The sequence below is a fragment of the Marmota marmota genome, unplaced genomic scaffold (genome assembly GCF_001458135.2).
Source record: "Marmota marmota marmota unplaced genomic scaffold, marMar, whole genome shotgun sequence".
Taxonomy (NCBI): Eukaryota; Metazoa; Chordata; class Mammalia; order Rodentia; family Sciuridae; genus Marmota; species Marmota marmota.
This window is the reverse complement of record NW_025999941.1, coordinates 9808848-9830964: the sequence shown is the minus strand read 5'-3', so window position 1 is coordinate 9830964 and position 22117 is coordinate 9808848. Positions and strand designations below refer to the sequence as shown.

The 22117-nt window shown below is 38.7% G+C and overlaps 1 protein-coding gene across 4 annotated transcripts in view; it reads left to right on the top strand.

Moving 5' to 3' along the window:
• The window catches only part of Cacna1d (calcium voltage-gated channel subunit alpha1 D), a 316079-nt gene that overhangs the window by 161059 nt on the left and 132903 nt on the right, over positions 1-22117 (top strand). For all 4 annotated transcript variants that reach the window (XM_048801133.1, XM_015494418.2, XM_015494421.2 and 1 more), the window contains exons 4-7: positions 1098-1237; positions 9773-9915; positions 16008-16160; positions 16683-16879. In XM_048801133.1, the coding sequence (XP_048657090.1) occupies positions 1098-1237; positions 9773-9915; positions 16008-16160; positions 16683-16879 (633 nt within the window). The remainder of the gene's footprint in view (positions 1-1097; positions 1238-9772; positions 9916-16007; positions 16161-16682; positions 16880-22117) is intronic.

Here is a 22117-nt window from a genome sequence, read left to right as displayed (position 1 = left end):
TACCTTTCTTGTGATTCCAGAGGTTCTGTGGGTGCAGGTTTGAAACCCTCACATTCCCCCACCAGACTTTTCAAGGATGAGGACGAGAGTGGAGAATTTTTCCTAATCCCGGCTTCTTGTTCAGGACAGAAGATGTGCTAAGTGATTTTTTCATTTAGTTATTAAGTAGCTTCTAGCCCAGGAATGCCTCTTGGTTATGCATATTCCTGTTAGTCCCTATTTTTATTGAAACCAGGGTCCCATGAAGAAAATATTTATTAAAAAAAAAAAAGAGTTAAAAACGTTTAGAACTGATGATTGAGGTGTTTTCCTTTAGCTGGTAGAATCATAATGGGTTGGAGTTGGAAGGTTTCCCATTTTGTAGTCCTCAAGCAGGTGGCACACTGAGGTGTTTGGCAGTCTGAGAATGGCTGGTGGAAGAGAAGGATTTGGAAGTTGAGCCCAGGCTCCCTGGACAAGCACGTGATGGCGCCTCAGAAGTGTCAGCCACCGAGAGGAAGCTTGCCAGTAGTCGGGCAGTGTTTGCCATCTGAATTTACTCCATTTCAATCTGCCTATGAGGAAGTTATGTCCAGAGAAGGGGAGGGACCTGCCCAAGGTCACCTGGTTTTTCATTGATAAAGCTGACTCTAACTTAAAATTAGACATGAACTTAAGAGGAAATAAGGGTCAAAACAGGCACATCTTCATTCCTTCCAGAGGACATTCTGTTCAAGGTTGCTGTTGAAATCTTTGTTGCACCCTTGTGCTTTTCTGGACCTGATTTGGCAATCTCGGGAGGAAAACAGGCGTTTTGCAAATATGTGCAAATAACAAACATGCCCGTTATGTCCTAGGCAGACTCACTGCACATGCATTAGGGCAGGTGGCAAAATGCAATCATTCAGCCTGGAATGAAAAGTGTTTTACACTTAGTTGCTTATGAGAAATTCAGTGTTAAAATGCCTTCCTGGACCAGGTGCAGTGTAATTGTTTTCTTTCTCATAATAAAACTTGGGAGAAAAATGCTTATATCTTTGAGATATTGATTCTAATCACTGTTTGTTTGTCTCTCCCACCCCACATTTTTTTGTGTGTGTATGTGTTTCTTTTCACAGGAAAAAGTAGAATATGCCTTCCTGATTATTTTTACAGTCGAGACATTTTTGAAGATTATTGCATATGGATTATTGCTACATCCTAATGCTTATGTTAGGAATGGATGGAATTTACTGGATTTTGTTATAGTAATAGTAGGGTAAGTCCCTCTTACTTGGAGGAAATATTTATCTGGAAAATGGGAAAGGGGTGGGGCTGGGAGATGAAGAGAACACAGTCTTTTGAGGGAAGATGGTTACTCTTTTATGCCAATTATTGCACCAGGGCCTACCAGGAATGATACTGAGGCTGTCAGTACTGTTCTGTCAGTCTTTGAGCAGAGTCTGGTTTGAAGGTTCATACTCCTACATTTAGTAACATGTTACAGAAGGGAGGCTGAGCTCCTGATATAAGATGGTTCACCTTACAAGCCTTGAACCTCCACAAATAAACCATCCTTGCTGTGGTCAGAGGAAATGAGTGGAGCTCTTAATGCTTAGCACCCTGCTAAAATTACATATACACCCCTTCATAGCAGAGGTACTCTGTTATTTAACATCCCTTGAGCAAAGCTATTATTTTTTTTTCTGATGACTTATGGGAGAAACTGTAACATCACAATCCCATTTTAAAAACAAAACTATTGTCTGAATAATGTCAGTTATCTGGCATAAAGGGAAATAAGTTAGAAAATGCAGAGAAGCAGGTGTTCTTTCAAATTCCTGTTTCAGGAAGAAGATGCCAATAGTTTTAGTTAGAATGTTAAAAAGTAGTGGCCTGTGTTTTCCTACTCCTTTCACACCTAGGAGTGAAATGAATCAGTTATCAAAGCAATGCTGGATCTTTGGACCAAATACCCACATAGGGAATAAGTTATATGCCTTCTCTGAGTCTTAGTTACCCTAGCTGCTGTATGGTTTTTCCTAAAACTGTGTCTGTAGAGAAAGATTTAAAAATAGGCTATTTTCATCTCCACAACTTTGATTAGCTGCCTTTTGCAATTGTGCAAGTGATTTTTCTTTTGGATTATCCTTTGATCATGAATCCACTGGCTTGTCATTGGAGACTAATTCTACTGGATATTGGAAGAGTGAAATCAGTTTGGGGCCTGTCCTTTCAACCTAGAAAGTTACAGTGGGATCCATATGGAAGAAAGTTAGCTTTTGCAAAAACCACCAAAGCACATTAGCATCTAGGTCATCATTGCAAAGTTAGTGCATCAAAAATGAACATTTGGCAGATATATAGAAATGGTGCACTGTGTTGAAGAATGGCAAGCAGGAGCCTTGCACGTCTCTTGGTTCTGTAATTAACCCTGTTGTACCTCACCTGCCTCTGGACTTTATGTTCTGGTAGAGAATGGAGATGCTTACCTCCATTGCTTATACTATAATCACCTTGTCTTTCTGCCTAGAGACATTTTGTACATACTGGCACAGCCCAAGGACATGGAACAAAGCAAACATGGTGATCTCACCAAGTTTAGGAGTCAAGAGTTCAGGACGACTGAGTACCTCAAATTTGGGAAGGGAGGGAACTCGTCATAGAGGGCTTCATGAATATACCTTCAGGTCCTCTGGTGTTTGGGCAGAAGACTAAGCTACACTTATGTGGAGTATACTTCCAAGAGGCCAGGCAAAGAGCACTGTTAGGAAGAGGAGAAACTGGGGAGCTATAAAGTAAATAACAACCAGAGCTGACACGGGACTGAAAGGTGTTCCAGTTCTGACTAGTTGGAGTAAAAGGCCTCATTAAACACCCTGGATTTGCAGTGGGGACCTCAGTAAAACCATCAGTAGTTGTGCTAAAGCAGCTCTAGAGTGGGCATTGGCAAAAATGGGCCAAATCCTAGCCCATCTACTGCTGCTTGTTTTTATAAATAAAGTTTTAGTGTTACATAGCCATATTTATTTTTTACATCCTTGAGGTGAATAGTTTAGGTCCACAAGGGCTAAGTTATTTATTCTCTGGCCATTTATAGAAAAAGTTTGCCATCCTGTGCTCTAGTGTAAAGATTATCTGAAACCCTTGCCAACAGTGTTTGAAAAGAAGCCTGAAAAGGAGAAGACCCACTGTAAGAGTACTGTAACTGCTTGACAAAACAAAATTTAGCATTCTTCAGAGGAAAAAAATGAGATCTAAATACTTGAAGTAATTCCCAAACGTCCAGCATCTAGTTAAATAAGACTGGACCCATGAAGAAATATGACGCATAATCAGGAGGAAATTCTGTCAATTGGAACAAACTCAGAAATGACAGAGATGATGGCATTAGCAAGAAAGTCATTACAATAGTTTGAAAACAGCTATTTTAAATGTTTGTGACCTAAAAGAAATATATAACTATAATGAGGAAAGATGGGACAATGTAAGAACCAAATGGAATATTAAGAGCTGAAAAATACCTCTGAAACAACAAAAATTCTGAATTGCCTTAATAGCATATTAAGATACTATCAAAGAAAAAAGGGAACTTAGATATAGCAACTCAAAAATAATAATTAAGGGGAAAATGAACATCACCTTGGTGACATGTGGGGAGTTATCAGATGGTTTAACTGATATATTTTAGAATCTCAGAAGGAGAGGGTTGAGAGAAGACAGAAAAAAAAATATATTTGAAGGAATGGCTTTAAATTTTCCAAATATGATGAAAAATAAAAACTCAGAAATTAAACAAGCTCAAAATCAGCTGGGCAGACCAAACATGAAGAAAGCCACATCAAGGAACGTCATAACCGTAATCAATTTATTAAAAACCAAAGATAAAGAGAAAATCTTAAAATGGAGAAAAAGACATCACAGACTTTTTATCCGCTATGGAAGCCAAAGACGATAGACATCTTTAAAGTTCTGGGGGGAAATTAGTCAGACTATGGTTCTTATTCAGTAAAATATCTTCCAAGACTGAAGTCAAAATAAACAACTTTTAGACAAATCAAAGCTGAGAATTCATGACTGATAGACCTGCACCTCAAGAAATGTCAAAGTTCTTGAGACTAAAGGAAAATAACACCAGCTAGAAATGTGGATCTACACAAAACAAAGAATGCCCGAAAAGATAAATGGATGGGTACCTATAAAGGCTTCTTTTCTCATTTTAGAAGCTCTTTAGGAGAAAAAATGTAGAGTCTGTACCTTCTGTAGAAACAATATATAACAATTTCATAAAAGTCCGGAACAGAAAAATAATTGTTTTACACTCATCAAATGCTTATGCAGTAGGTAGAATGATAAAACACTTGAAGACAGAGCAGGATAAGTTAACATGTAGGTTTTAAACCCTAGAGACCAAATGGCAAATTATCCTCTGTAAATCAAATCTGGTTTAAGCTTGTCCTCTTGCCCCCAGTGATAAAGTAGCTTATTTGCTACCTCTTTGGCAAGTAACGTTTTATTGCAACTCAACCACATGTCAATGGATATTTGTTGTTTAATGGCAAAGTTATTAGTTACACCAGAGACCTTATGGCCTGCAACTCCTAAAATATTTACTATCTGGAACTTTATGGGAAATTTTTTTCTTGGCACTTGCCCTAGAGAAACCACTAGAAAAATGATGAAGTTTAGTTAATAAACCCATAGTGGAGCCTAAGTGAAATGAGAAAAAAAAAAAAAAACCAAAAACTCAGTCCAGAAATGGCAGGGAAGAGGAGGAGGAACCAAGGACAGGACAAATGGAAAACAAATAGTGAGACAGTAGATTTAAGCTCAGTGAAATCCTTATTGATATCCAGAGCTTATCATACTGTGCATGTACAAAAACAAGACCCAACTCTTTGTTGTCTTCACACACACTAAATATAAAGACACAATTTGAAAGTAAAAGGACAGGAAAATGTACACCATGCAAAAATTATCAAAATGAAGCCAGAATGGCTATATTACTACCTCAAAAGTAGACTTTACAATAAGGAATATTATCAGGCATAGAGAGAGAGACTTCATAATGGTAAAGAATCATTTTATTGGGACTGGGGATGTGGCTCAGTGGTAAAAAAAAAAAAAAAAAAACGTGTTTGGCATGTCTGAAGCCCTGGGTTTGATTTCCCCAGCACCCTGTGCCCCCAAATCATTTCATCAGGAGAATGTAACAATCTTCATTTACGTATGTCTCATAACAGCTTCAAAATACATAGTAAAAATTGATAGAAGCAAAAGAGGAATAGATAAATCTACAACTATAATTGTACGTCTCAATACTCTGTTGAAGTGTATTGATGGATCATGTAGACAGAAAATCACTAAGGATGTAGGGAGACTTGAACAATACTTTTGACCTAATTGACTTTTTTTTTTTTTTTTAACTCTTGGTTTAATAAGAGCAGAATACACATTCTTTTCATTTGTACATGGAACATTTATCAAGAGAGACAACATTCTTGGCCATAAAATAAATCTCAGTGAATTTAAAAGATTAAAACCATAGATGGATTTTCTGAATGAATGTTTCTAGATTAAAGGGCACTGTAAAAAAAAAATCAATTGGAAATGAATATTTATAATGTTACTTTACACTAGAACCCCCTAAACTTAAACTATTTAGGCATAAATAGTCCACTAAAATGACAAAATCTTGCTGAGAGAAATTAAAGAAGACCTAAAGAAATGGAGTACTGTGCTTACATTTTGAAAGATTCAATATTGTTAGCTTGATTTGGAAAGAAATTACACCCTATGTATTGAATTCTAATATAGATCCCAGCAGGATTTTTGTAGAAGAATGACGGTCTTATTCCAACATTTATGTGGAAGTGAGAGAGACTCTATACTAGCCTAAGAAATATTTAAAGACAAAGCTGGAACCTGACTTTAAGGCTTACTGTAAAGCTGTAGGAGTCAACATAGTATGACATTGGCATAAGGAGTTGACATAAAAACCAATGGGATAGACCATATATTTGTGATCAATTGGTTTTAGAAAAATGTCTTTATAAGAAGAAACTGTTTTCAACAAATGGTGCTGGGATGACTGTTCATCAATATAAAAAAATTCTATTTTTACTTCAAACCATATATAACTATTACCTTAACATGGATCAGAGGCCTACTTGTGTGATTTAAAAACTATAAAATTTCTAGGAGAAAATATGGGAAAATATCTTTATGATCTCAGAGTAGGCAGAAATTTCTCAGGGATACACAGCCATAAAAAAGATAATTGAAAAATAAGACTTTTGTCAAAATTTAGAACTTTCCTTCAAAAGACAGAAGAAGGTGAAAAGCCAATTCAGAGTAGGAAAACTGTTCACAGTATCTACATCTAACAGAGGACTTGTATTCAAGATATATAAAGAATTTTTACCACTTAATAGCAAGACATAAGTGAACAAAAAATTTGAATAAGTCTTCAACCCTGCCCCAAAAGAAAGGCCAACAAACTTCTGAAAAGATGAATATCATTAGTAATTTTTAAAATGTCACTTGAAACCACATGGAAACACTATGTGCCCACTAGGATTACTAAACGTAAATAGACCAAAAATATCCAACCCTAGCCAACATGTGGAGCAACTGGATCTCTCGCACAATACGTCTAGAAATGGAAAGTGGTACGACCACTTAGGAAAATCTTTCCAATTTCTTACAATGTTAAACCCACCATGTGACTTTATTACTAATTCTCCTGGGTCTTTATCCAAGGCAAATGAAAACACATGTCCACAGAAAGACTATTCATAATAGAGGAAAGCTGGTTTCAAATAACCCAAATATCCCACAACAGGTGAATGATAAACTCACCATGGTTTATTTACATAGTGGAATTTTACTCCCCATAACAAGAAACAAACTACTGATAAATTTAACAACTTGGCTGAACCTAAAGAAAACATGGTAAGCAAAAGAAGATAAACAAAAAGGAGAATATACTACATGATCCTATTGTTATAGACTATAGAAGAGGAAAAATCTTATGTGGATAAAGAGCCAAGCTGTGGATCCTTGAGGATGGACAGAGGGAAGATGACTGCGTTGGGGAATGAGAGAGCTGTTGGAGGGGTTGGAGATAGTCCATCTTGGTGGTCGTGTTTGTTACCTAGACATATGCTTGTCAGACTCGCCTTATTCTGCACTATAAATGGGTATATTTTATTATTTGTAAATTAAAATAATAAACTTGATTTTAAAAGTTAAGTTACATAGGAAACTAAAGTAGAACCGGACTCATCAATTTTCTTATTAAATACGAAAAACTTTAGAGCATATGATTATTTTTTTTATCTAAAATGTACATTAAATTACAGTCCAAGAAAAAGTAGAATAAAAGTTTTTAAAAGATGAATTATGATGTGTTCATTTGAATCAAATTCCTGCTCACTAGAGTTTCCATCTACGGTCTGTATCTTGGTTCAATGGATTTTCTGTTCCAAGTCCACAGTGACCTATTATTTTTGTCAATATTCCCACTAACCAAGTATTAAGGAAGTAATGGGAATTTCTGAAATATTAGCTGTTAATAATGTGACCACAGGAGGACTCAATGGGCCTAGCAGAGCTGATGTCACTCCCTTTAAAACACAGTCTGATTCAAATCCACTTTTATCCTACTTCTCTGACTTTTCAGTAAAGAGACATTTAGGCGTTCAGGCTCATCCCTTAAACTTTTGTGAAGAAGAGCATGGTGTCCTCATTCTGCAGCTACTAAGGCGGTTCTTTCTTTTTTCTTTTCCTCTTGTCTTGGGGTAAATATTATGTTCTTCTCATGTCCTTATCATTTTAGCCTGTGTGTGTGTGTGTGTGTGTGTGTGTGTGTGTGTGTGTGTTTTGGTACAGTGGTAATGAGGGGAACTAGAATCCCAGAATATGAGAATGGGAAGGGCAGGGTTCTGGTGTCCCTAAATCCAGACTTCTCATTTTACCTAGGGGGATACTGAGGCCCAAAGAAAGAAACTTTCCTAAACTCCTAACAGTTTCAGAACTATTAGATATGGAAGTAGTCCAGCCCCTTCCAGCCCAGTACAGTCCAGGAATAGCAGCTGGCTTCTCTCCTCCTCAGCCTCTTCTGCAATGGGAGAGACATTATTCACCTATTTTCAAGGCCATTGCTGAAGAACAGGGTATAAAAGAACTATAAAGTACACACTGCAAAACACTGATACTTGAAGGCAATCTTAAGTCACCACCTGCATAAATTACTTTCCTAACCCCAGGGGATGAAAATTCCTGTGGCTTCCACATTTCAGAAGATTTTGAGGTTTTCCTTCTTCCTTTTGCTTGTTTTCTGTGTGGCTATGAATTTGTTCTTGCTGAAGGAGTTCACAATAATTTTTTTAAACTAGGCTAATGAGAAACTTATCATAAATATGATATGTTTCCCCAGTTATAACTAGGGAGAGCCTGTTGTAAGAGGCTTTGAAAAACTAAAAACAAATTATTTTACAAAGTCTTTGAAAAGGTAGATATCTGGCTTATTTTCCCTTCTGGCTGGATCTATTGCTAATTGCTGTACTGTTATTACAACAAAGAGCTGGTCTATGAATGCCCAGAACGACATGGCTGTGCCCAATCAGGATTGTAATCAGACCACCCTGCGTTTTATGGACTTAGTGTCTTGGTGATCCAGAGGCCTGCCAGTGGTGGCAGAATTTCTCCTTTGGCTGCTAATTAAACTTTAGGAACCTTTTCTTTGTTGCTGAGCCAATCATTCCTACAATCTGATTGGCCAGAGTCGATGCTATTTGCAGTGGGTAAGTTTATATTTATTCTGAAAAATGAGTAACAATTCCAAAGAATAAATATTTATTTAAAAGAGTAAAAGTAACTGTCAAATGAACAGATTGCCTGAAAATAGCTTTATCTGGAAAAAAAAAAAAAACCTTCTGAGAGCAGGAAAAAATTCATCCTGTTTGCCAGATACAATATTATTCATATTTCAAAAGAAAATGGTATTAATCCCTTCCCTCAGGTAACTGTTTTTAGTCTTTGCACAGCTCCTTAGCATCTGTGATTTACATCATTTCCTAAATATTCCTATGAGGGTTTGGGTGGGGGTGTGTGTCAGTGACTGCTTTGAAAGTGGTATAACACATTAAGATGTGGGACTTTGAAGTCATTCATTGATTTACTCATGAAATATTTTTTGAGCACTTCCTGTATGTCAGGAGCTGTTTTAGGCACTAGGCTAGAACAGATTAAAGGAACAAAACAGTAAAAAACAAATTATTTTACAAAATCTTTGAAAAGACTTTGTGTCCTTATGGAACCTGCATCCTCATGGGACCAGCACACCTGGTTTCAAATGGTCTGCCACTAGTTGCGTGACATTGAACAGATTACTTGTTCCCATTGAATTTGTCTCTGCACGCGTAAAATGTTGTTGATCCCTGCTGCACAACATATGTGATGAGATGTGAAGTGCTTACGCATATCACCAGTACTCATAGATGGTGATCACCAGGATCACTGTTATTTCCATTTTGATTGGGGGCAATTCCACTTGTCATCACTGGATGCCCTGTGAGTCTCTACTTTGGTGGAAGTTAACTTGCTTTGGGATGCTCTATTGGCATGGAAACAGATGACATTAGCTCCTATCCCAAATCCTTTTAGAACAAGGGATAGGGTAAGAACCCTATTTTCTGCCTCCCTTTTACTTAGGCAGCAGCCTCCCAGAATTAGCCCTTGTTTAAAAATAACTACTATTATCATCCTATTTTGCTTCCCTGAGTGACAGACATTTCTTTCTTTCTTTCAGATTGTTTAGTGTAATTTTGGAACAATTAACCAAAGAAACAGAAGGCGGGAACCACTCTAGCGGCAAATCAGGAGGCTTTGATGTCAAAGCCCTCCGTGCCTTCCGAGTGTTACGACCACTTCGACTAGTATCAGGAGTGCCCAGTAAGCAATTTTTGTTTCCTAGAGCCAGGACTGTGCTGATCTGTTTCTTCTAGGTGGGTCTCAGGATTATGAAACAGAGTGCTTTGAGGTGAGTTGCCTTGTACCCGTCAGTAGCACAGCAGCCGACCGACCACGGGTGCCTTTACAGTTGACAGAGCACTGTGGTTTGCACTGTCACTTTGGATCTCCAAGATAGCCCTGAAATGGGGCATGTGGTGATTATTGTCATTCTGATTTTGTAGAAGAGAGACTCCTCTTGCGGAGAGGCTGGGTAGTGGTGGGAGACCTTGGCTTCATACATCCAGATTCCAATGTAGTTTTCTTCTCTGATGGTATACCACCATCATCTCCCTGTTCCCAGGCCTGCCTCTCTGAAAGTGGTAGGAGATGTAGATGGAGGGTATTGGAGGACTCGCCTCACAGCCTTTTTTCAAAGTGCGGAGCAACAGGGGGCTGGGCTTCTGGAAAATATGGTTAGCCATCCTACTACTAAGAATTGTGCCTGTCCAGTTATTTTTTCCATATTTTGGTGCATTATAGTTGCATGTAACAGTGGGATTCATTGTTGCGTATTTATACATGCACATAATATAACAATATAATTTGGCCAATATTATTCCCTAGTATTTTTCCTTTTCTTTCCCTCCTGCCTCTCCCAATCCCTTTCCTCTATTCTACTTATCTCCCTTCAATTTTCATGAGATCCAAAACCCTCTCCCCAATTTTCCTCTTCAGCTTCCACAAATGAAAGAAAACATACAACCCTTGACTTTCTGAGTTTGACTTATTCCATTTAAGATAGTGTTCTCAAGTTCCACCCATTTTCTTGCAAATGACTTAATTTCATTCTTTATATGTCTGTCTAGTTCTGAGGGAAAGGGATGAATGTCTAAGCTCCCACACCAGCATACAGGGTACAGCAGTTCCTGCCTTGAAGGTGGTTGTGAGAACCTAATTAGAGAATGGAGGGAGAGCCCTAGCACCATGTCTGAAGCACAGAGGAAGTTCTCAGAGCCAGAGATAGTGGTGATATCCACTAAGCCCTCCGTACCAGGGAATACCAGGCCCTGTTTTGCTTCTGGATCAGACCTCCAGGCCAGGTTGAATCATACCTGGATTGGAACAGGTGCACTGCTGCCTGGAGCTGCAGGCCTCTAAGCCTTCCTTGAGAAGTATGGGGTTTGCCTCATTGTCCTTCCCTTTAGTCGGACCCCTGTATTGGGGACTTCAGAGGATAGAAGTCCTAATGCCTTTCTTAGGACTGGTGCTTCTGAGATGGTCACCTGCTCAAAACTGAAGTTAGGGATACAGGACTATAGGATGTGCCTATTTTCTACAATGCATAAAGTCATCGGAAGAGTACAGATTTTTTTTTCCTTCTCCAGAAATTCTTCATGGAATTTTATTAAACCTGTTGGCACTCAGAATGCACCAAAAATCCTCTGGAAGAAAAAAAAAAAACCACAGAATTATTTCCAAATTTAACATTTTAAAATGTAGGAAGTGGTGTTTTATGTGTACTTGTTTTTCCAGATGGTTCATTTATTTTCATTGAAAAAGATCAGCACAAGTCTGAACCACAGAACTGTCTGGAAGCAATTGAGAAAAGTAGAAATACCTTGGAAATGACTGACTCTTTTAAGTGTAACATGATTAAATGAGAATTTCAGTGAGCAAACATGTTGTTTCCGATTTAGTTGTTATAGCTTAATCTAATTTCAAAGTAACCATGACAGCCTTTTCCCCCAGAGAAAAATGACAGGACTGTTGCGTGCAGACTTTTGAGGCTGTGGCTCATGCGTGCATGAGCACCTCTGGCCGGTGAAAATTCCAGAACCCATGTGGCATTATGTTGACTAATGAGGTTTCTGCAGACGGACTAGTACTGTGCCCCTCCATACTCTGGAGAGCTAGTTTTCAACTGTGTAGCTTAACTTTTTCCAAGAAACATTGCTATTTGCAACTTGATGGAAATCTGATCTCTCCCCCTACAGGACAACAGGGAGAAACAGGAGGACTTTTAAGCCCGTATTTTAACTGACCAAGAAGGGAACATTCATTCCTCTCATCAAACCCAAATGGGTTTTTTAGGGGAAGGAGTTAGGTTCCAGGGTCATGCTATTTCCTGTGTTGGTTGACATCTGTGGCTTGATGATTCTTCTCTAAGTACCTGCAATCATTGAAAATGCCCAGGAATGTTTCATTATTTATACTTATCTATGAATTGTCTGCTCCCTTCAAAAGAGATTTCAGACTATTCTAGAAGACATAATTTTGTGTGCATGTTTGTATGGGAATAGTCATTGGTGAAAGGCAAGTATATTTCAAAAAGTGGTAGTTCAGACGTTTGTGGAGTTCTTTACCACCCGAATTCAGTTAGCTGATCAGTGTTTACCAAATTCCAAGATCATCAAAGTGGGAAAGAACTCTAAAGATACTCTGGTATGTCTGCATTTTTTTTTTTTTTAAATCAGAGCTCTGTAGTTCATCCTGACAAACTTGTACATGCATGGAAATCAGTTTCAGTTCATGATCCCCACTTTCTCTACTATCCTTCCTCCCCTCTTCCATTCTCCTTCCTCTACTTGACTTCCTTTGACTTGTGTATTAATTTACATTTGATTGGTTCTTTATATTATCCTATCCTTTCATCCCCCTTTCCTTTATTTTACTCTAGATTCTGCATATAAGAGAAAATATTTGACCGTTGAGCTCCTGAATTTACCTTAATTCTTTAGAACCATATTCTCCATTTCCATCCATTTACCAGCAAATGCCATAATCTCATCCTTTTTTATAGCCGAGTAGAGCTCCATTGTATGTAAATGCCACAGTTTCTTAATCCATTCATCTATTGACAGGCATCTGGATTGATTTCATATTTTAGCTATTGTGAATTATGCTGCTGTAAACTTTGAGGTAGCTATATTGCTGTAGTATGCTGATTTTAGATCTTTTGGGAAAATACCAATGAGTGGGATAGCTGGTCATAATGGTGGTTCCATCCCTAGTTTTTTGAGGAGTCTCCATACTGCTTTCCAGATTGGTTGTACTAGGCAACAGTGCAACCAAGAACATACAAGTGTACCTTTTCCCCACATCTCACCAGAATAGTCTGATAACTATATGTAGAAAAATGAAGTTAGACTGCTCTCTCTGATCCTGAACAAAACTCAAATTGAAAGGGATCAAAGACATAGGAATTATATCAAACTCTACAACTGCTAAAAGAAAACATAGGGCCAACACTTCATCATGTAAGTGCTGGCACTGGCTTCCTTAATATGACTCCAAAAGCACAAGAAATAAAACCAAGAATTCAATAAGTGGGATGCCATCAATCTGAAAAGGAAATGATTAAGAGCATAAGAGAGCCCACAGAATGGGATAAAATCTTGGCCAGCTACTTCTCTGATAGGGGATTGATATCCAGAATATACAAAGAACTCAACACCTAAAACACACAGTTTTCTAAGCATCATCTGTTAAAAAAGGCTCTTTTCTCTGCATCTTCTTTTAAGTAAGCAAGCCAAGGCCTGTCAAGAGGTGGTGACTGGAGGTTCTCAAGCTGGTGGCAGCTGCACAAGGCCAGCACCACGTCCCCTCATTCTTGGCCTGGCAATTCATTCTACTCCTTCTCATACCTCCTTGATTAGAGTCCCATGAGATCTACTGTACATGTTGATTATGTCCAAAGGAACTGAATATAAAGTTCATATACTTGTTCACATTAAGGTACAACTCTATCATCTCATAAATTAGGCCAATCTGAAATACAGTTGTTACACTAAACATAAAAATGTTCGTGAGGCATATAGTTTCCATAATCTTGAAAAGCTGACTGATGGATGATTTCGGATGACCTATCCATGTCCCCCACCCCCCCCAAAAAAAAACGAATAAAAAATAAATCTGGGGCTGGGGATGTGGCTCAAGCGGTAGTGCGCTTGCCTGGCATGCGTGCGGCCCGGGTTCAATCCTCAGCACCACATACAAAGATTTGTGTCCGCCGAAAACTAAAAAATAAATATTAAAAAAAATTTCTCTCTCTCTCTCTCTCTCTCTCTCTCTCTCTCTCTCTTTAAAAACAAATCTGTCCACATAGTTAATTTTTTAAAAAATATTCTTTTAGTTGTAGATGGATACAATACTTTCATTTGTTAATTTATTTTTATGTGGTGCTGAGGATTGAACCTAGGGCCTCACACTTGCAAGGCAAACTCGCTACATTGAGCCCGAGCCCCAGCCCCTCCACATAGTTTCGAGCCAATGTTTTTCATGCCCCTCCATTTAATTCCTTTTAGGATGCAAAAATATTAAAATCATACTACTTGTCATATTTCCCCCCAAATAAACATTTAAACATTTAAAGGTAGCACCGAGTATTGTGTTGTATTGAAGGCTTTAGAAAGACAGGGTCTTCTTGGATGTGGAACCCTCTTGTCAATCTTCCTTCCCTGACCTTCCCACTCCCCTGACTCTTCCCAAGGCTACTTGTAATGGCAAACTTTTGTTTTTATTGCTGGTAAGTATTCTCTTTCCTTTGCTTATTCTGACTTTTAATTTATTTACCTTTAGTATATCAGTGTCTTATATTCTTTCTTTGAATAGGTATTAGGAAACTAAGAATATACCAGAAAAGGGGCAGTTTGAGAAAAGAGAGACAATGGGACAAGGAGAAAAGAAAAACACAGCAGAATTTGAGATCATGGGTGTTGGGGAGAATGCTGGACCAGTAACCAGGGAGCCAGGAAGCCTGGTTCTAGTGTGGGTTCTGATTCCTGCTGTTCTTCTCCCAATCCCCCACCAACCCTCTTCATCATTCCCATCTCTTCCTTGGCAGTTGGACCTACACGGTTGCTCTGTGTAATGCCTGTATCTCTCCTTTATCAAGCTCACATTTCAGCTACGGGACACTTGCACCTTAATGTTATGCCAAGTGTTCAAACTGGACAGATCTAAAGTCACTCTTTTTCCTCTGCCTCCTGGCCTTTGTCCCTAATTCTGAAAGATCCTTCTTTTGAAACACTTGTTTTTGTTTTGGATGTTGGGATTTGCTTTGTTACCCTGGCTTAGATATTCAGAGTGCCACCAGGTGCCTTTCTTTCATTCCACCTGACTGTTGAGTTCTGGTCTCATCCTAATCCTCATTCTAACCTACCTGGGAGTCCCTGCACTCTTGAAATACTTCTTGCCTGTCTCACCTGCTGCTGTCCTGTTCATCTTTATGAGGAAGCTACCTTTTGCTGATGGACTGAAGTCTGGCTCCATAACCCAAATTCAAAACTCAGAGTGATATGGCTGCAATATTCTTCTCTTTCCTGATGTTCTTTCCTACTACATGACCACTGATCAAAACTTGCCCCAGGGGTGGGGTTGTGGCTCAGTGGTAGAGCACTCGCCTAGCATGCACCCTAGCATACACGAGGCACTGGGGTCGATCCTCAGCACTACATAAATGTGAAATAAAGATATTGTGTGCACCTGAAACCTAAATAAATAAATACATATATATTTTCAAAAAAAACCCTCACCCCATTCCTGCTGTGCTGCTCTTGGTACTGGGTTCTCACTCCATGCCCATCTGTGGAAATCCATCCTACTCACCCTGTAGGCCCTGTTAGGAGTTGTCTTCCCTCACCCTACTCAAGGGCAATGTCTTTCATCTCTTTTTAATTTTAACCATTTAATATGCTCATAGCATCTGTGTGCTACCTGAGAATAATTTGTATAATATTCTTATATTTCCTTCTAGAACATTACCTTGGGAGAGATACTTTATGTAATATCTTTTCATATCATCCAAAGCACTAACCTTTATTTTGCACATGGTAGATGGTCAAGGAGTTTTGTTAAATGGATAAGTAATGTATAAATAAATGAATGAGTGACATCAGTAGTCCTTCTCAGGCTTTAGTTTTTCCATCCTGATAGGCAGTTGGATTGGATGATCTGTAAGTCTCCTCTTCAGCTCACCTTCCATCCAGTTTTATTACTATACATCTTAAACAGAGCAAGTATTATTAGGAATAATATATGTGCCTCATCTGAATTGTCTTCCTGGCTCACAAACTGATTTTTCTCTTTCCCAGGTTTACAAGTTGTCCTGAACTCCATTATAAAAGCCATGGTTCCCCTCCTTCACATAGCCCTTTTGGTATTATTTGTAATCATAATCTATGCTATTATAGGATTGGAACTTTTTATTGGAAAAATGCACAAAACATGTTTTTTTGCTGACTCAGGTAAGAACTGAAAATGGTAACTAATCTAACTTTTAAAAGTTTTGGTTTCCCCAATAAGCAATGTTTTGTTTTAGAAAAAAAAAATCTTTAAAAAAATAAAAAATGTGAGAAGGGTATTTCTTGATGCCAAATATACCAGCAAGTCTATTTTTTTTTTTTGAGCTAGTTCTTAGTGTGAATTATGTTAAGAATAAATGAGAACTTAATCTCATTTCCATTCTGATTTCCTGTGTAATGTGTCCTAGCAAACAAGATAAGGGACCTCCATGAGCCAAACCAATAACATTGTGATCTATAAGCTCAGGAAAGAACTGTAAGAGTGAGTACAGAGTGAAGAGTAGTGGATTGTGATGAGAGGAAATAGCAAATTCCATTGAGGAAGAAGTATTCAAAATGGCCTTGAAGGGCAACTAGGATTCTGAGATGGCATGAGTGGGAGATGGGGTGTTCTGGGCTTTAGCATGTCTTCTGGGCTTGGATGTTCCTCTCCCAAGTATGGCATATCCTGCTTTGTCTTTACAGATATCGTAGCTGAAGAGGACCCAGCTCCATGTGCGTTCTCAGGGAATGGACGCCAGTGTACCGCCAATGGCACGGAATGTAGGAGTGGCTGGGTTGGCCCAAATGGAGGCATCACCAATTTTGATAACTTTGCCTTTGCCATGCTCACTGTGTTTCAGTGTATCACCATGGAGGGCTGGACAGATGTGCTGTACTGGGTAAGCCACTTGAGGAGAGAGTTTATTCTTTCCTTGGATAGATGCTTCCTTAGTGAGAGATGGCTGAAAAAAAAACCTCTGGAAGTCATTTATTGGGGAAGGGAAGTAGACCTTGCTTTCACTCATTGAGTCTCTTCATTCTGCTCCCTTAGGGTTAAGTTCTTGAAGGCTTCTGCATATTATTGGCTTCTGGCCTTTTAGTCTTCCCCTTCCCCAGTGCTACTTGGAGAATTGTTGCTGACTGCCCAGTTCCCTGTGGGAGGAACTTCAGGTGTCCAGAGATGTTCTGATTAAACTCTTGAGAGCCAGAGTGTGGTTTCTCACTCCACTTCCACAGGCTGAAACTGAGTTTTCATACATAAAGGCAGATTATTTTACTAGATTCCAAAGGGATGATAATCTGGATCCCTTTCATACTTTTCATAGCTCAGTACAACCTTTTCCCAGCACAAGTTTTTCCCATCATAATTTCTTTTTTATAATGTTCGCATTAATATAAGTCAGTCCAGCACAAGTCCTTAGTTCTTCCTATCTCTAGGGGTTATAGAACTCTGGTAGGGCAGAAAAGGTGTCAAACCACCAAGGCTGGTAGTCTCATCCAACAGCTTGACATTCTTTCAATGACTAGGGTCTGATTCCTTTTGTTTCTGACACTATGAATGAAGTACAGTAGTATTATAAACTCCTTGGCTGAGTTTGTTTATTGGTAGAATTTTGTGGGGGGGCAGGTGGTACCAGGGGTTGAACTAAGGGGCACTAGGCCAATGAGCCCCACATTCCCAGCCCTATTATGTATTTTATTTAGAGACAGGGTCTCATTGAGTTGCTTAGTGCTTTGCTTTTGCTGAGGATGTCTTTGAACTCACCATCCTCCTGCCTCAGCCTACTGAGCTGCTGGATTATAGGCATGTACCACAGTGCCAGGCTTATTGGTAGAATTGAAAACCTCACAGAAGTTTAGATATTCTTTCCTGCTATATAAGAGTCACTGGGAAAAAATAGCTAACATGTAGATTTGGAGCCTAAATCCCAGTCCAATTGTGGTTAACTATAATGAATTGTTAAAAGGAAATTAGTAGTGAAGTACTTCTTGAATTGATGGCTTCTTGTTAGAAGGCCTACAAATTGAGAAGTAGCATCTCATAGTTTCCAAATCTAAACTTGATAGGATTTTATATTATTTTTTTTACTCTATAACTTTAAGGACACATAATGGTTATACATAGGTTTTGTTTCCCTTCCTTGGTGGGCTCTATGCTTGCCAGGTTATAGAAACCCCTATACAGTCGACCCTCTGTATCCATGGGTTCCACATCCACAGGTCTCACATCTCCGCATCCAGCCAACTGCAGACTTAAAATATTTGGGAATGAAAAAGATTGCACCTCTACTGAATATGTGCAACCTTTTTCTCTTTCCCTAAATAATGGTTAAATGACTACTGACATCGCATTTATAGTGTATTAAGAATCAAAAGTAATCTAGAGATGATTGAAAGTACATGGGAGGAGGATGTGTGTAGGTCATATGCAGTGCATTGCCATTTTATATAAGAGACTTGAGCATCTGTGGATTTTGGTATGGGGTGGGGAGTGTCCTGGAATCAATCCCCTGCAGATACTGAGGGACGACTGTATGTTCAATGTTAGGCAAGGCATGTTTTTACCTTTAGTGTCCAAAGTGTGAGTCTAGTTTGGTAAGGCTTATGTATCAACAACATGTTATATCTTGTTTCTCCTCCTTCCCCTCATTTTTATGATTGTTATGGGGGATGGGGAAGAGAAAGAGTGAGAGTGAGTTTGTGTGCTTCTGTGTGAGTCAATATGCACATCTGTTAATTATATTTGTAAGACAAGGCCTTTTCATGAAAAGGAAACCAGGTGGGATATTATATTGGATGAGCTTAGATCATGGCCAGGCATAGGGACTCCTCAGGTCAGATGAAGTGTTTGTTTTTATGCCTGTCTCCTAAATTGCAAATCCCACTCAAAGTGAGGCCTCAATCCATCTTTCCATGAAGTTTCTGATAAACAGAAAAAGAATCATCCAAATTGCCCAAACTTTAAAAAAAATTTTTTTTAGTTGTAGTTTAACACAATACCTTAATTTTCTTTATTTATTTTTGTGTGGTGCTGAGGCTTGAACCCAGGGCCTCACACATGCTAGACAAGTGCTCTATCACTCAGCCACAACCCTAGCTCAAATTGCCCAAACTCTGACCCATTCCCCCAAACAGTACAGAAAGCAACATTCTGAATTTTTTTAAAAAATAAAAATCTGATTCCCCTCAGATTTGTTTTACTCTTTATTGTTATGGATGAATTATCAACTGCTGATCCAACATGCCTGGACTAATGAATAATATTACACTTTGTTACATTTCTACATGATGATTCCCTTACAGTTGTCCTGTTACCAAGCAGTGAAAACTCTGGGAACGTGTGATTAAAAGAGAAAACTCCTCCCCCAAACAAGTTTCCACTTGCTTTCTAGAGAACTTTTAAGTATCACCTAGGATGATGATATAATTATCTTTATTGTTAGTATGACAATCACATAGTTAATAATTTGACAACATAATTACATTCTCTATGAATTACATAGCCTCTTTATTCTGATGGAGGAGCTTAAGTAATTCCTAAACATTCCAACAATCTATATTCCTTTATAGAAGGTCTGAGATCTTGAAGCTGGAGAGAGTGGGATGTAGAGATATCATTGTATATTCCCAGGGTCTTCTAGCTGTTTTTTTTTTCTTTATCTAAAGTATGGATATGCAAACATTTTTATAAAGGGCCACGTAGTAAATATGTTTGGCCTTGCAGGCCATGTAGTCCCTGTTGGAATTATTTAGATCTGCTGTTGGAGCTCAAGATCAGCCACAGACAATATACAAATGAGTAGGTATGGCACTATTCCACCTAGATGTCATTTATGGACCCTGAAATTTAAATTTCATATGACATTTTATGTGTTATGAAATATTCTTTTTTGCCATGCCCCCCAACATTTAAAAATGTAACAGCTACTTGAAGGTCATATAAAAGCAGGCAGCAGCTAGATTTGGCCTTTGGGTTATAGTTTGGGGACCCCCTAGTCTATACTAGAACTCAGTAGTCCTTTTTTAAATATTTTAGTTGTAGTTGGACATAATAACTTTATTTATTTATTTTTATGTGGTGCTGATATCTAACCCAGTGCCTCACACATGGTAGGCAAGCGCTCTACCACTGAGCCACAACCCCAGGCGCCCCAGTAGTCTTTTCTTGGCATTTTTCTACTTGTCAGCAGTTTGTGAATCCTTCTAAAACACTAGGGGGCAGCTAAGTAATGTTCCAGAGTGTTCTCTAAGATCTTACTCTCTGAAACACATCAGAATTATTTTTAATTACTTGTTGATTGCATTTATTAACCCATCATAGAGATAGGCAGGAGCCAAGGAACCAAGCCTTCCTAATATTTTATGGGCCACATTCAGCTGGAAACCCACACAGCTGTGTTTTAGAACAGAACATCCCTGTCCAGCACAGAGCAGGTGCTCATCAAATGAAAGTGACTGTTGCCACACTTCAAGAGGTCCAGGTTTACTGCCTCATTAGTGTAGATGGACCATGTCTGAATATCTATTTTTAATCCATGAATAGGACGTAAAAGGAATATCTTGGGTAACAAAGGAGATTGCATTTTAAATAATTGCAAGCAAATTTCACAATCCTTTAGGTATTTGAATATGGTGGACAAAGTCTTTGTGGGGGAATGTTTTATATCTAGTCGAGTTTACATTCAGTCAGTATTCTCAAGCTAGTTAATGCTGTAATTCTCTATAGTGTCTGGCAAATGGCTGGCAGGGTCTTGAGAAGAGCAGTATGTCCCATATGCAGAAAGGCACACCTAGGACAAAACTATTTGGAAGCATGGATAGTGAAATCATCGACTTCTGGTGGAAAAATAATTATTGTAGTGCTTTTTTTTAAAAACAAAGTGAGCTATATAAACCTAACTAAAGTGTTGTTTGACTTACATATATGTTGCCCATAAAGATGGTAGGGCATAGTGCAGATAAGAGTATTGAGGCTGGATGAGGCTGGTTGTGTGACCTTGGGCAGGTTACTGTACCTCTCTGGACTTTAACTTCCTTATCTATAAGGTAAAGAATTAGAATGGCATGTGTTCCTTTTTTTCTTCTTTAACTTAGAGGAAATATTTTTCAATGTAGAAAATTAATTTTGAAATTATTGGTTTCAGGAAAGAGCTATTCATCTAAGCCATTGATGGCCTCTCATCTGAGCACTGAGCTCTTTCCTCAATGGTACACACACTTATGGAGGTGCCCGTTGCCCGATTCTAATAGGAAGCTCATGGTCAACTGACAGTGTCCTTCATTTGAAGCACCTGGGAAATTCCTGTCCAGGTCATCAGTCAAGGCCTTGCCTTTCTCATATTTCATGCCTGAGGAGCTACAAGCAGTGGACGAAGTTTCCAGTAGTGTTTTCAACAGTTAGAGAAAACAAAAGGCCTTAAGTTGGCCTTCAATTTAAGACATGAATGTTGAATTTAGCCTCTAAAATGAAAGAGAGCTGAATCTAAATAGAAAACTATTTCTTGGAGCCCAGGATAAATCAAAGACCTTTAGCTTAAGTCAGTTTCTCCACTAATTTTTTTTTTAAATATTTTGTTTTAGTTGTAGTTGGACACAATACCTTTATTTTAAATTTTTTTTTTATGTGGTGCTGAGGATCAAATCCAGTGCCCCTGCAAGTGCTAGGCTAGTGCTCTACCACTGAGCCACAACCCTAGTCCCAGTTTCTCCACTATTGATAAAGATTATGCACAGTCTGAAGTACACTCTCTGTCTTCACATGGGTATTTTTTGGGGAACAGCTTGGCAGTTCTGATTTTTTTTCCCCAATGTGTATGGTAAGGTCTAAGAAATACTTGGCTCAGAAAGGGACTTGGTAGAGAAGGTTTAGTTGGGAGAAAGACGGGCCCTTAGAGCTTAAGTTATGTCTTCTTGCCCCTTTTCTGGCAGAGAGCTAGTCTCCCGTGGCTATTGTTTCGCTGCAGCTTGCCCTCCGCTGTCACTCCAGGTGATACTTCTAATTTGATCAAATGCCAATCTGCTGAGCACCTACTCTCAAGAAATGAAAAGGGAATTTAATTTCTTTAAAGAAAAATTTCCCTTCCAAGTTGAGTAGACAGCGGTTACTAGAGTCATACTCTGGGACACCAGACTGAAGT